The sequence below is a fragment of the Trachypithecus francoisi genome, unplaced genomic scaffold, assembly GCF_009764315.1.
Source record: "Trachypithecus francoisi isolate TF-2019V2 unplaced genomic scaffold, Tfra_2.0 Lachesis_group17, whole genome shotgun sequence".
In the NCBI taxonomy this organism is placed as follows: domain Eukaryota; kingdom Metazoa; phylum Chordata; class Mammalia; order Primates; family Cercopithecidae; genus Trachypithecus; species Trachypithecus francoisi.
The window spans coordinates 45,334,020-45,349,913 of NW_022681462.1; the positions used below are offsets into that span (position 1 = coordinate 45,334,020).

The window sequence follows — 15,894 nt, forward strand, 5'->3', positions numbered from 1 at the left end:
TGTTCACTGAAATATATTTTTACATATCTTTAATTTTATCACTGAATTTAAGTCTTTCCAAATTTACCCCTGTTCTCACATGTTTCATGAGGTCCTCTCTGAGCCCATATGCCCTTTTTGCATCCACCCACTTGCTAAGGCCTCTCAGGACCTTCTCTTCCAATAAGACAATTGTACTTGGTCATATAAAGAGTCAGGTCTTCACTGGCACATGGTTGAAGCCCTAAATTTATATTAAATCTGAGGTCATACCTATTGTTAGAGTGATGCCACAGAGACTCTTTATTAAGAGAATGGCAATGCATAGTCATGGTGCATTTGTCCCAGATCTCATTTTATAGATGAGATACATTATGCATTTTATTTATTTCATGGGAAGATTTTTTTCGGGGATAGTCACTGCCTGATTTCTCCAACTCAAACTCTTTTGATTAAGAAAATTAGTTACAAGACAAATTTAGAGGACTAATCATTTTCCAGTTGATTGATATTTTGCAGTAGTAAATTTATTTTTATATCATTCTGTTACATAAACGGTGACTCTGAAACCTACTTATGAGTTCTTTAATCTTGGAAGTTATTATTTATACATAAAAGTATAGAATGTTCACTCCAAGGTGTTGTATTTTCTCTTAATAATGTGGCTTCTAATACCTATGCATGATTTTGTTGTGACGTCTACTTGGGATCACACATGGGAATGCATGATGCAATTGTTTGTTTTTGCTTTATCTGTCATGCACAATAAAATATACCTGTACCCAAGAAAATAAAAAGCTCATGTAGGCAGACTCTGCTCTCTAATTTTCAATTTTTTTTTTTTTTTTTTTACTGGAATAGCTGGTTTGTTGATATTTTAAATCATGTTTTAATAGTATAGCATACTAGCCACCCTATAGGAGATGGACTAAGGCTCATATGTTCCATATTCAATCACAGTTCCTTGCCCAACAGAATAAAAGACAAAATAGTTGGCATAGTCTCTGTCTCTTATTTTGTTGTTCTTCCTCTCAGATATCTGGGCAGAAGTTCAGTGTGGATCTTGCCATCTTCTTCTCATAATGCTTATCAAAGTTCTCATTCATAGCCACAGTAAAATGGTTCTTCCAGTCTCCAGGCATCCCTGTAGGACATCAAAGAAGTTCATGACAGACTCTGCACCCATTCAACCTGATCTTTCTATAGCAAATGGTTCCTAAGCCTAACCACATGATTTCCCATGAGTGAGGGTCCCTCAGTCCCACTTCACCTGGTCTTTCCACTATGAATGATCCCTCATATCCACTCCACTTGGCTTTCTTACCACAAGGCACACAGTATCCTTATATTCCTTCCTCAAATGCTGCAGGCCCCACTGAGGTGCCACACTGTGCTGAATATTCTGCTCCAGGGTACACTCCTGGCTCTAGTGTACCCAACCCAAAGTCTACAGCTTGTTACCGTCATGAGCTTCCTTGGGGACATCCTATCTTGTTTTCCCAGGGAAACCTTATAAGACCTTATAAGATGTCAGTAACCTCACTGGAGAAGATATTTCTTATTGAGTAAAATTAAAGAGTAAATACACCAGAAGTGACATTTAGATACCAGTGATCTTCTGCAAATTGTTGTACCTTGTCAGGCCAACAAAAGCTGTAGTAATGAATTGTTTCTCTAAATTATTCTAGTACTTTATTTCTACTGGTTTACTACCCTTTGAAAAGGTTAATCTGAAATGCTTGACCATAATATCAAATTCTAGATTCCAACTTGCAACAAGTTAACTGGAATCTTCAGGAATGGGGTCACTGTTTTTAAAGATAATTTTGATACAGTCAGGAGAACTGGTTTGGGGATTTCCTAGTATAGCCTCCACTTTACTTTCTTGTTTGTAATTTTTTGCAGCTATTTCTACATGTATCTAGAATGTTAGCTTGTTGAGGACAGAAAGTGTTCATTCATCAATACACTCACACAACAGACCTTTATTGAGTTGTTTTGAGGTGTCAGTCTCTGTACTAGGTTGTAGTGGAAAAAAACTGAACACAGCACTCTCTTCGGGGCAGCTTATCATCTTATTTTGGAGAGAGACATGAATACCAATAGTTACAAATCTGAGTACTAAGTGCTTAGCTATTGTTTTGAACAACAGGGAGAGACAAAAGATGAGAGTTCAAAGCTGCTCAGAGGATGCATGAGCCTTCAAGGGGGAGTTCATGGTTGAGCTGGGTAATCTAATCAAAGTGAACAGCACCATCAGCATCACCTGGGTACTTGAGAGAAAGGCAAATTTGAGGGCTACTCCTGCACCCACAGAATAAGTATCTCAGAGTGGGGGTCAGCAATGAGAGCTTTAACAAGGCTTTCAGAGGTTCTAATGTGACTAAAGTTTCAGAACCACTGACATTGGCTTTCAGCAAACAGGCAGTGTGAAGGGAGCAGAGATTCAAAATTTAACTGAAATGAGTCACTTCTTCCTGAAAATGAGGTTTAAAATTATCTTATCTTACAGGGCAGAACATTTTTTAGAATTGAGCTAAGGAAAAGAAATGCCACCAACGTTTCCTCATGAATTTTGAGATGGAGTGATTGAATATGTGAGATGGTACCGCAGTGTTGTTGGCCATGGGATTATCCTTCATTACATCAAATGAGGTATGGTGGACGATCTTGTTTACAACATCCTCTGACACAGTTTTATCCAAGAATTCCAACACCTTGTGAATCTCATGTTTTGGATTCTGACCATGAAGAAAAAGGCATTGTGAAGAGAGGGGAAAGAAGAAGAGCTTGGCCAATTAAAGCAACAGCTCATTTAACAGAATAACGTTGTCAGGAGGGTTTCTGGGCCTGACCTATAAGTCTCAGTGCCACTTACTTTTTTTATATCCTCATAGAAGAGGTAGAGGATCCAGTGCGTGTCTTTTGCAGCCCACCATCCTTTCACATGGTCAAACCAGGACCCGTAGAAAACTGGAAGAAGACAAAGCACTGTTAGTTCTAATTACCAGGAGAAAACCCAAGGCTGTAAAATAAATTAGTGCTGCTTTGAAATAATCTTCTGTAACTTTCATTCTGGTTAGTTAATGAAGTGGAAGTAATTGTCTGCTATACAATTTGTCTATATGGTGTAAAGCAGAGATTTATAGTACACATTTATTATACGTGACTTTGCACACACAAGACTATGTCTTGTGACATGCCTTAAAACATTAGGCAATAAAATACTTCCCCTGTTCCTGGTAAAGAGTGTTTAGTCTCAGACTCAACTAAATCAGGCCATCAGATATAGGGGTAGCGTCCTCCTGCTGCTTTCCCTGTATCGCTGCGCTATGAAGTTTGTAAGTTCCTGTTCTGAAAGAGACATAGCAGTAGCAGAAAGAGAGGTGCCCTTGAGGAGAACATCTATTTCCAGCGGAGGTTGCATCTACGTGGTAAACACGGGATGCATTTTCTTTCCACCAGTTGGTAAGAGAATGCATGCACACCGGAGTTATCCAGCAGCATATTTTATCCCACGATATTTTAGTTCCCTGATAGGTTGTAACTTTTGGCAGCTTCCTGGTTTGGTTCTGGGCAGTCATTATAAACACAGGAATTATCTTTATTCAGTGTGAGCTATGTTGCAAGCATTGTGCTAAGTGGACGTGAAGGTTTCTCTGAAGGATGATGGAAAACATTCTCCAGAGGAAAATGACCACAGACCAAGTGAGCAAGTATGTGAGATGCTCTCTTTTGAATCAGGACGAACAGCGATGTACATTTTCAGTGACTCGAACCTTGGCATGTCTCATGGTGATTGGTATCTGTGTCAACCAGGTTCTCCAGAGAAACAGAGCAATAGACAAATCGAGAGGAGAATACATTATTCCCCCTGTATGCCCAGAGGGTATATCACATAATCCCCAGTGCATGCCTGAAACCACAGGTACCACCAAGTTATAATAGTGTATGTGTTTTTTCCTATACACACATTTGTATGTTACTTTAATTTATATATTAGGCACTGTGAGTGAATTACAACAAAACTAATAATACAACAGAGCTATTATAACAATATTCTGAAATATACTCACATCTATGTGAATGTACTCTCCCTCTCTCTATCCTTCTTTCTCTTGAAATTCTGTAATATTTTTGGATTGGGGTTGACTGTGGGTGACTGAAACTGTAGAAAGAGAAACTAAGTATAAAGGGGACTCATCCATGTATATGTATGTGTGTGCGTGTTTTATCTATGTGCATTATATATATGTGTACCAATATAATTTATTTTAAGCAATGGTTTTATCCTATGTATATATAGTTAAATGTACATATATAATGTTAATTATGTATATGTGGTTTATTTAAAGGAATTGGCTCCTGCAATTGTGGGGCTTAGTGTGTTTGAAATCTGTAGGGGATGCTGGAAAATCAGGCAAGATTTGATATAACAACCTTGAGGCAGAATCCTTTCTTTTGGAAACCTGAGTTTTTTTTCTCTTAAGACCTTCAACTGATTTCATAAGGAACACCCATATTATTAATATTTAACATTATCTCCTTTTGTTAAAGTCAACTGATTATAGATGTAAATCACAATTACAAAGTCGATACTTTCACAGAAACACCAGGATTGGTGTCTGTTGAGATAAGTAGGTGCCACAGTCCAGCCAAATTGACACAAAGAACAGTAAGACAACCCAGGCCTTGGGAAAAATCATATAAGAAAAGAAGCTTGGATCTCCTCTTCCTCTGCTTCCTTCTACTTTTCAGGCTCTCAAAACTTCTCTGCATAAACATTGGAAATCTATTCACCTGGGGTCCAATCTAGATTTGTTTTTTTTCTTATTGGCATCTGTCAGTCAGTTTTATTTATGTTTCTAGAGAAAATGTTCTAATGAGGTTATTTCTCTTGATTGTCACTGGACGGACATGCTTGGTGAAAATTATTATTTATTGACTTTTCCACAGATACCTGTTTTTATTCAGGTCATGTTGTGGAAGTCACTTCATTTTGATTCTTCTTTTCCCTCAAAAGAATATGAATGCTGTGGTCAGGACTGGTTATAACGAAGCTCAGGTCCCTGATACAGTTCCTCAAGGATATTTAAGTTGCTCAAGGACTGGGAGCTCTTGGTGTTACAACTCAGCCATTTCACTTACAGACGTTCTAATTATTTGAGAGATATTAATGAAATGGAGGAGACACCATGTAATTTTCATACATTTGTCTAGGTTCTGCTCACTGCAGTTACAATGCAATACTATAATCATGTTTCTGCATTAATGCTCATACAAATATGTAAAGATGGTCTTTACATCCTAAATCACCTTATATAGTCATCTTGTCTTTCTTCTGTCTAGAGATTGCTGTTTCCATGGGATATTCTTCTTCTGTGAAAGGTTTGAGATCCTTGCCAATCTGATTTGACACCTGGTCAAATCCAGTCAATTGCTGTTTTGAAAAGTGTGGCCCTTGGCCGGGCGCGGTGGCTCAAGCCTGTAATCCCAGCACTTTGGGAGGCCGAGACGGGCGGATCACGAGGTCAGGAGATCGAGACCATCCTGGTGAACACGGTGAAACCCCGTCTCTACTAAAAATACAAAAACTAGCCGGGCGATGTGGCGGGCGCCTGTAGCCCCAGCTACTCGGGAGGCTGAGGCAGGAGAATGGCGTAAACCCGGGAGGCGGAGCTTGCAGTGAGCTGAGATCTGGCCACTGCACTCCAGCCCGGCGACAGAGCGAGACTCCGCCTCAAAAAAAAAAAAAAAAAAAAAAAAAAAGAAAAGTGTGGCCCTCATGTGTTCACTGGTTCTCTGGAAGGTGTGATCTTGTTAGTAAGTGGATGAGGGGTCATGGCTGCTAATTCTAATGTGAAGTTTCTGCAGGTGAACAGGTCTAAGATTGTTCACTCTGACCTATGGGAAAGGCTCTCTGTGGCTGTGCAGTGTATGACTTTTGTAACTATACGTGATGGCCTGGCAGTCCAATAACACTGCTAGATTAAACCGCAGGATATCATCTCATGCCTTCGCACTGCCAGGTCTTTCCATAGGAAATGTTGCCTCTTCTTATTTTGAAGTTGATTGTTTGAATCTCAAGTCAAGGATTTTGGGCTTTTTACCTTTATCTCAAATCTTATAACCCTAGTTGACCTCAATTTACATTTGTATTCAATTTTGGAAAAATACCTCTTCTACCTGGCTTTTCCAGTCCCAGATCATCAAGATAGGACCTCGTCAATCAGGATGTCTTTTGTACCTTTCTCCTCCAGTTTACAGAGGTGCTTATTGTTAGAGTCTCCTGAAAGAGGGTACTAAAAAACTAGTTTGCACTCACCTTTTCCTAATATGAATTTCTCATAAAATTCCTCTAAGTTCTGAGGATCAGGCAAAAAGGAAGCCATCCTCTGAAAGTGGTAGTAAGACACCAGGCAATCCTTGGGATTTCTGGCCACATAGACAATCTGAAATCAAGGGGAGGGAAGGAAGCCAGGGAGAGAAAAACAGACTGAGGAGAAATACTCTAAGTGAGTGTTTCAGTACAATGGTAACTTTATCCTGTAAGTTCATAGCATTAGATACATTAGTTATAAATTAAAATATTAAATACAGGGAACCTTTTTGACTCTGCAACCCTGCTAGCCATGGAGAACACTAAGACAAAGGAGAGTGCCCCCCTTCAGAGTGGTTTTGATGAACCAGACAAGCAAAGCGTTCTCGGGCATTCAGGGAACAGGCCATGAAGTGGTGAGTTTCAGCTGTGTCTCAATTAATTGAAAGACATTTTCCAGACTCCTACAACAGAGGAAAGACTAGAGAGTGATAAAACATTTTTGTGCATACCATCTCATTTGGCTCCTATTAGGGTTAGTGTTAGGTAAAGAGAGAACAGGTATTATCTTTCAATAGAAGAAGTAAATGACCTTCGGAGAACTGGAGGGACTCCCACTAATTCCTGCTTAGTACAGGAGTGGGTCAGGCCTGGTCACAATAATTGGGACACTGAGTCCAGAGCTAGTTCCTTGATATTTGTATGAGACTCACAGGGAGGAATGTTGCAGACAGTGTTTCTCAAAGATTAGAGTGACTTTGCTGATATGTGTGTGTGTGTGTGTGTGTGTGTATATGTTACATATGTTATACATATAACTATATATGTGTGTACACACAGACACACACACACATAACATTGTTAGGACAGAGGGGCATAGTAATGTGATGACTGGAAATTCAGTATTGTTCAGTCAACAAATGCAGAACAGAGACGTTAACCCTTCCTATGTGCCAGACAATGTTTAACCTGACAGTTATTGGGTACAATCAAGTCCCCACCTGCCAGGAACTCACAGTCTGATTATTGATGTAAGAAGAGAGAAAATTATAATGTAATGTGTTGAACCAAATGATGAGGTAAACCCTTGCACAGATACAAAAATATAGATACATGGAACTCACCCAGCCATGGAGACAGAGAAGCATCCTATAGGGGGTCTCTATGAAAAGACCAGGAGAGCAAGAAGGAATTATTCAAGTAAAGATGAGGAGATGCTTGAGTCAAAGGGGAGCATGTGGAAGGTGTCGGGATGATCCGTGTGTGAAAGTACATGTAGGATTTCAGGAGGACTGTAGTGATGATCAGGGAATGGGAAGACACTGGGGAGGAGATGAAGCAAGGTGCAGACTGGCAAGGTCATGGAAGTCATATAGGGGATATGGAGGCATCTTCATCCACCTGTGGAAGTGTTTATAGTAGCAAAATGCCTTAGTCAGATTTGTGTTTTCAGAAGAATAGCGGTGACAGGGAGGAGGGTTGGAGGGGGCAGGTCTAGAGGCAGGCTGACAAAGTGGGAGGAGAAGAGAGCAGTGAGCTGACTTGGGGACAGGTGGTAGTGATGCAGGGTAGTGCACAGATTACAGGATGGGAAGAATGAACTGGACTTTGTGACAGATCAGATATAGAGGTGAGGGGGATAAAAACGAAGACAGGTTTGAGCTTAGTCCATGGAGTAGATGATGGAGGTGTGGAAGCCTTGACAAGGAGCAGATACTGTACTTCTGCTTCTGAGGCCAGGAGAGTATCTTCTAGTACTTTGGCAGAGCAAAGCAACATGGTTTTATTTTTAAATGTGTTTCCCTCCATTCTAGCTCCCAGTCCACTCTCTGATTTGGAGCAACAGAGACTCAATTTTGGAAAATTTGTCCAAGAATTTTTCATGAAATAGATTTAGAGGGAAAAGAATTTTAGAACACATGGGCGTTTGCAGATTTCAAATTTACGTAATCCTTGATACCAAGAACTTTGTCTAAGAAAAATAGCAAATTATATTTTGGAAAATGTATTTGGAAGCATATTATTTTGAAAAATACCTTCAGTTTTATAGTTTATATCCCCAAGTTAGGGGAAGTTTGAAAAACCCGCTCTTTTTACCTTGCAATTTTCTTTCCAGATAGATGGTGGAATCAGATGTGAAGGGAGATGTGTTTTTATCAGTCGTGGCGAGGACATTTCAAGAACAATCTCCAAATCTAGCAAGAAACAATTTATATTCTTTATTTATTCTTGCCAATCTGCCAAAATACTTGACTTCCATTTGTATCTTAGTCTAAAGAGTGATACATTTTGTTTTCTATTCATTGGAAAGAGTAATTGTTTTCCACAGGACATACAAAGCATTCAGTCCTGTCTAACCTTCTAGGAGACTTTTTCTTATTTCCTTATTCTCTCAGCTTTTAGACTTTCAGGAAAGCTCTTTCTTGCCCTCAAATTATTCTGGGAGTGTTCATTGTATATCTGGTTGTTCTTTCCCTTTCTCTTCTTTTCTCTCTCTTTTGTTTCTTAAAAATCACACCCATCCTTTTACAATAGGCTGCCATTCTTGGAAGAGCTTTGAAATTAAATTTATTTCTTTTTTTTCTTTTTCTATTTTTTTTTTTTTTACTATACTTTAAGTTCTAGGGTACATGTGCACAACATGCAGGTTTGTTACATGTGTATACATGTGCCATGTTGGTGTGCTGCACCCGTTAACTCATCATTTACATTAGGTATATCTAATAATGCTATTCCCCCCTCCCCCCTCCCCCTTTCCCACAATAGGACCCGGTGTGTGATGTTCCCCTTCCTGTATCCAAGTGATCTCATTGTTCAGTTCCCACGTATGAGTGAGAACATGTGGTATTTGGTTTTCTGTCCTTGCGATAGTTTACTGAGAATGGTGGTTTCCAGCTGCATCCATGTCCCTACAAAGGACATGAACTCATCCTTTTTTATGGCTTCATAGTATTCCATGGTGTATGTGTGCCACATTTTCTTAATTCAGTCTGTCACTGATGGACATTTGGGTTGATTCCAAGTCTTTGCTATTGTGTATAGTGCCGCAACAAACATACGTGTGCATGTGTCTTTATAGCAGCATGACTTATAATCCTTTGGGTATATCCCCAGTAACGGGATGGCTGGGTCAAATGTTATTTCTAGTTCTAGATCGTTGAGGAATCGCCACACTGTTTTCCACAATGGTTGAACTAGTTTACAGTCCCACCAACAGTGTAAGAGTGTTCCTATTTCTCCACATCCTCTCCAGCACCTGCTGTTTCCTGATTTTTTAATGATTGCCATTCTAACTGGTGTGGGATGGTATCTCATTATGGTTTTGATTTGCATTTCTCTGATGGTGAGTGATGATGAGCTTTTTTTCATGTGTCTGTTGGCTGTATGAATGTCTTCTTTTGAAAAGTGTCTGTTCATATCCTTTGCCCTCTTTTTGATGGGGTTGTTTGTTTTTTTCTTGTAATTTTGTTTGAGTTCTTTGTAGGTTCTGGATATTAGCCCTTTGTCAGATGAGTAGATTGCAAAAACTTTCTCCCATTCTGTAGGTTGCCTATTAACTCTGATGGTCGTTTCTTTTGCTGTGCAGAAGCGCTTTAGTTTAATTCGATCCCATATGTCAATTTTGGCTTTTGTTGCTGTTGCTTTTGGTGTTTTAGACAGGAAGTCCTTGCCCATGCCTATGTTCTGAATGGTATTACCATCAGAGTGAACACGCAACCTATAGAATGGGAGAAAATTTTTGCTATCTACTCATCTGACAAACGGCTAACATCCAGAACCTATAAAGATCTCAAACAAATTTACAAGAAAAAAAAACCCCACCAAAAATTGGGCAAAAGATATGAATAGACACTTCTCAAAAGAAATTAAATTTATTTCTGAAACTAAAATTGGTTTAGTTGGCTAGGAGCAGTGGCTCAAGCCTGTAATCCCAGCACTTTGGGAGACCGAGATGGGCGGACCACGAGGTCAGGAGATCGAGACCATCCTGGCTAACACAGTGAAACCCCGTCTCTACTAAAAAATACAAAAAACTAGCCGGATGAGGTGGCGACGCCTGTAGTCCCAGCTACTCGGGAGGCTGAGGCAGGAGACTGGTGTGAACCCGGGAGGCGGAGCTTGCAGTGAGCTGAGATCTGGCCACTGCACTCGAGCCTGGGTGACAGAGCAAGACTCCGTCTCAAAAAAAAAAAAAAAAAAAAAAAAAACAAGAAAAAACAACAAAAAAAACCACATTGGTTTAGTTTCTTTTCACTTTTTTTTTTTTTCATGGGAAACATTAGCTGTCTCTCCACAAACACATGTAAAGCATTTTTCTTTCTGAAAGCCTTCTAGGTGGTCTTTCTTTATTTCATGTTACTCACCAGGTTTTACACTCTGAGGAAACCTTTTCAGCTCCCACAATGAATTCTGGGAATGTCTATGGTATATCCCCCTGACTTCTCCTCCTTTTTCTTCAGAAATCACACCTGTCCTTTTACAATAGCAGATTGCTGATTTCTGGCCTTTCCACTGATTCAAACATATGAAGGTGAATACAAAGGAGAGGGAGTGTTCTTTATCATAAAATTGGGAAGAAGTATGAGAAATATAATGAAAATCTTATTGGGAAGCCAAAGGCCACCAGCTTAGAACAGGAGGGAGCCCTGAAGATCCAATCTAGGGTTTGACTCATTAGCCTGTGAACAATTTGACCTCGTGAAAGATACAGGCTACTTCTGACTACCATGGAAGCTCTGTCGAAGACAGTACACATTGCTCTGGTATCTTGAAGTGAAAGTGCTTTTTGTCTTGGTGCTTTTTACTCACCTGGTTTTTCTTTATGGGGAAATTTCAGTTCAAGGAAAGGATGTTTGTGTAGAGACTGGTGTGTTTTGCATTTCTCCACATCACCATCATTTTGAATCATGTCTAAAATTTCTTGCATCCAATGTGTCCCTGAAAATATTTGAAATAGTTCTTTAATTTTAGTCAACTGATCTTTCATTCTAAGTTATTGAATATTTTGAAGAAAGGGAGCAACGTGAGAGCACTTGAAAATTAGATCCATGTTGCCAAGGCAAAAAATGAAGCTGTTGTATTGCACCTTTATCTATCTATCTATCTATCTATCTATCTATCTATCTATCTATCATCTATCTCTCTGTGTATCTAAGTATCTATGCATCTATGTATGTATGTATATATGTATGTATCTGTCTGTCTATCACCTTTTTACTATGTAGTCTCTCAACTATCATGTTTGAGTGAACCATTTCTGCATTTCCTATATTATGACACTTCATGCCTAAAAATGCTTTATCTCCCAATATGACATTCGCTTATCATGGTTACTAAATGTTTCTCATCACATCTAGTTTATTATAAATCCTTAATAACATGAGGTACTCAACCTATGTTAAAATTTTTTCCTCTATTTACGAGCTAGGTCTTCATATAAGGAATTGTCCCTCATAAATTAGGCAAGAACTACAATTCCTCTAAATTCTTTTGCTTAATTACTTTTTTTTTAGCCTAAGAGATGAATAATAGTCATCTTCAATCATAATACATAAGTTTTTTTTCTTTTTGTTTTTTTCATCATTATGGAATCATGTTTTTTGAAATAAACGTCAATGTGGTAAAAATTACATGGAATAGAATGAACCTAATAGAAATGTATAGTTTAATGAAATTTGACAACTGTATGTAGCCATTACAAAAGTCAAGAGTAGAACCTGCTGTCTATTTCAATCAGTCATTCCTTTCCTCACTTTTGACTCCACGAAACTGCTGATTTATTTATTTATTTATTTTTTTTGTTGTTGTTGAGATGGAGTCTCGCTCTGTCGCCCAGGCTGGAGTGCAGTGGCCGGATCTCAGCTCACTGCAAGCTCCACCTCCCAGGTTTTATGCCATTCTCCTGCCTCAGCCTCCCGAGTAGCTGGGACTACAGGCGCCCGCCACCTCGCCCGGCTAGTTTTTTGTATTTTTTTAGTAGAGACGGGGTTTCACTGTGTTAGCCAGGATGGTCTCGATCTCCTGACCTCCTGATCCGCCCGTCTCGGCCTCCCAAAGTGCTGGGATTACAGGCTTGAGCCACCACACCCGGCCTATTTTTTGTCAATATAAATTAATTTTGTAAATTTTTGAATATCATATAAATAAAACCATACAGCATGTCCTCATGTGTCTGAATTTTTTCACACACCCTCATTATTTTGGGATTCCTTTATGTTCTTGTATATATCTGTTTTTCATTTCTTTTTATTACTGAGATCAGTTCAACTTTATGGATAAGCAATGATTTGTTTATTCATTTGTAAGATAATAAAAATTTAGGTTTTCTTCAGTGCTGGGCTAGTTTTGAGTAAGTCTGCAATAATATTTGTGTACAAGTTTTTGGGTGAACATAGATTTTTATTTTGGTGGTGGGGGTGAATCTCTAGGACTGAAATTACTGAGTTGTGTGTTAGGTGCATGTTTAGTTTTATAATGAACTCTTGAATATTAATACCATGTTACATCCTCCCCAACAGTGCATGGGAATTTCGGTTGCTTCATGTCCTTATTGATACTTGTTATTTTCAGGTTTTTAGCTATTTGAAGTGGTGTGTAGTGGTATTTCATTATAGTATTAATTCACGTTTTTTCAACATAAGTGATGTTAAGTATCTTGTTTTGTGTTTATTGGTTAATAGTGAACCTATTTTGGCGATACATTTTTACATCTTTGCCCACTTTAATACATTTTGTTTTTTATTTTCAGTTCTAACAGTTCTTTATACCATCTGGCCAGATATATGTATTGTAAATATCTTCTCTCCATGTGTCACATATTTTTATTTATTTATTTATTGTTATATTATACTTTAAGTTCTAGGGTACATGTGTACAACGTGCAGGTTTGTTACATTTGTATACATGTGCCATGTTGGTGTGCTGCACCCATTAACTTGTCATTTACATTAGGTGTATCTCCTAATGCTATCCCTCCTCCTTCCCCACTCCCCACAATAGGCCCTGGTATGTGATGTTCCCCTTCCTGTGTCCAAGTGATCTCATTGTTCACTTCCCACCTATGAGTGAGAACGTGTGATATTTGGTTTTCTGTTCTTGCGATAGTTTGCTGAGAATGGTGGTTTCCAGCTGCATCCATGTCCCTACAAAGGACACATACTCATCGTTTTTTATGCCTGCATAGTATTCCATGGTGTATATGTGCCACATTTTCTTAATCCAGTCTGTCACTGATGGACATTTGGGTTGATTCCAAGTCTTTGCTCTTGTGAATAGTGCTGCAATAAACATACGTGTGCTTGTGTCTTTATAGCAGCATGATTTTAATCCTTTGGGTATATCCTCAGTAATGGAATGGCTGGGTCAAATGTTATTTCTAGTTCTAGATCCTTGAGGAATCGCCACACTGTTTTCCACAATGGTTGAACTAGTTTACAGTCCCACCAACAATGTAAGAGTGTTCCTATTTCTCCACATCCTCTCCAGCACCTGTTGTTTCCTGACTTTTTAATGATTGCCATTCTAACTGGTGTGAGATGGTATAACTGGGTCTTTAGAAGAACAGAAGTTTTTATTTTGAAGAAGTCTAATTTATATTGAACTTACATTAAATGCAAACCATAACAGTTAGTGGTTTCCATTTTTTCCCCAAATTATTGATGCCTAACCTAAAGTTTGAAGCTATTCTCCTGTCTGTACTTCCATGGTTTTATAGATTTAATTTTAATATTTTGAGGTCCGATGCATTGCACTTTGACTTTTTTGCATGTGGCACCAAGTAAGGGTCAATTCTTTATGTCTATCCTTACAAAAATATCACAGTCTTTTGAATGCTGAAGCTGAGTTAAATGTCAGGAAATCAGCTTATATAAACCCTACCACTGTGTTCTTCGTATCAAAAAATTGGCTTTTAATGACAATTACATTTTCATATATATATAAAATATTGGAATCAATCAGTTTCTGATTGAGATTGAATTTATAGATTAATTTAGAAACAGTTGATATCTTAAAAATATTAATTCTTTTGATCCATGGATATGGTATGCTTCCTTATTCATTTAAGACGTATACACCTTCTCCCCGTAAGTGTTTTCACTTTCAAATCATGCACAGTTTTGTTAAATTTACTTCTGAATATTTCATGTTTTCAGGTGCGATTTATTTTATCAATGGTATTTTTAAAATGTAATGTTCAATTGTGTGTTGCTGGAATGTTGAAAGATAATAGAGTTTTGTATATTGACTATGTATCTTACTGTGACCTTGCTAAATTTGCTTAGTAGGTTAAGTGATTTTTTTATTAAGCTCCTTAGTGTTTTAGAAATCTATGATGTTTCCCTTACACTACTAAATAATGTGGATTTTTTTATAGATGTCCCTTATCAGGTAGAGAAAGTTCCCAATTTGAGCTTAATTTCCTCTACTTCTTAATCTTGTTATGTTGGAACTTTAAAATACTTATTGTAGATCTTTCGTATACCTACATACACTTACACTATATGTGTAAGTTATACTTACCTACATATATAACATGTATAAAATTCATTTAAAAAAATCTCTCGTCAAGTGCTACTTTAACTGCTTCTCACAAATTGTAATAGGCTCTTTTTATTATCATTCCATTTATAGTATTTTCTACTATCCTTTATAGTGATATGTTTTTTAGAATTATATTGCTTTATTTCTAAATACTGTTGTTGATTTCTAATTTAATTCTAATTGTATTCAAATAACATGTTCTGTATAATTGCAACTATTTTAGATTTATTTGAGAATTTTTGTTTAAATCCCATCCGATGGTTTACAGTTGTAAATGTTTCATGTGCACTTGGAAAGAATGTGGGTTCTGGTACTGTTGAGTAGTATTTTAGAGGGTTCTAAAAATATCTTTAGATCAAGCTTGCTGATAATATGGGTAAGGTCTTCAAAATTTCTACGTAGCTTTTCTACTTATTCTAGAAATTACTGAATGAGAAATATTGAAATTTTTATTTATAATTATGAATTTATCTATTTCTCCTTTTAATTTTCGCATATTTGCTTTATGTATTTGGAATTCCTGTTATTTAAGTATACACACATGCAGGAATATTTTGCCGTGATGAATTACCCTTTTTATCATTATGAAATGTTTCTCCTTATCCTTAGTAAAATACTTGTTCCCTTATGATATAGTTATTCTAGCTAGTTTATATGTATTATTTGTAGGGTATATATTTTCCTGTTCTTTTCCTTTCAACCTATCATGGTTTATGTGTAAAGTACACTCTAATTGGGGTCGTTTAAAATGTTTTATTTAATAAAATAGTAATCATTTATTCACTGTTTTGCATTCTGTGGTTTCAGTTATCTGAGGCTAATTGTGGTCTGAAAACATAAAATGAAAAATTTCAGAAATTAACCATTCATACGTTTTAAGTTTCATGTTGATCTGAGTAGCATAATGAAATTTTGGGCCACCACCTCCATCCCTCCTGGGATGTGACTCATTCCTTTTCCTGGCTTCTATGTCACCTGTTCGTTAGTCGCTTAGTAGCTATCTAGTATATTAGATTGACTCTCGTGGTATTGTACAGCTTGTGCTCTTGAGCAAT

General features: G+C 37.7%; 1 protein-coding gene across 1 annotated transcript in view; it reads right to left on the reverse strand.

Annotated features, from left to right (window-relative positions):
- Window positions 1-324: 324 nt before the first annotated feature.
- Window positions 325-15,894, reverse strand: part of LOC117062250 (sulfotransferase 1C3-like) — a 41,191-nt gene continuing 25,621 nt past the window's right edge. Inside the window, exons 3-8 of the mRNA XM_033175549.1 lie at window positions 11,108-11,236; window positions 8,396-8,493; window positions 6,305-6,431; window positions 2,858-2,952; window positions 2,540-2,720; window positions 325-1,123 (exon numbers count right to left, since the gene is read on the reverse strand). Of these exons, the coding sequence (XP_033031440.1) occupies window positions 1,011-1,123; window positions 2,540-2,720; window positions 2,858-2,952; window positions 6,305-6,431; window positions 8,396-8,493; window positions 11,108-11,236 (743 nt within the window). The 3' untranslated portion in view covers window positions 325-1,010. The remainder of the gene's footprint in view (window positions 1,124-2,539; window positions 2,721-2,857; window positions 2,953-6,304; window positions 6,432-8,395; window positions 8,494-11,107; window positions 11,237-15,894) is intronic.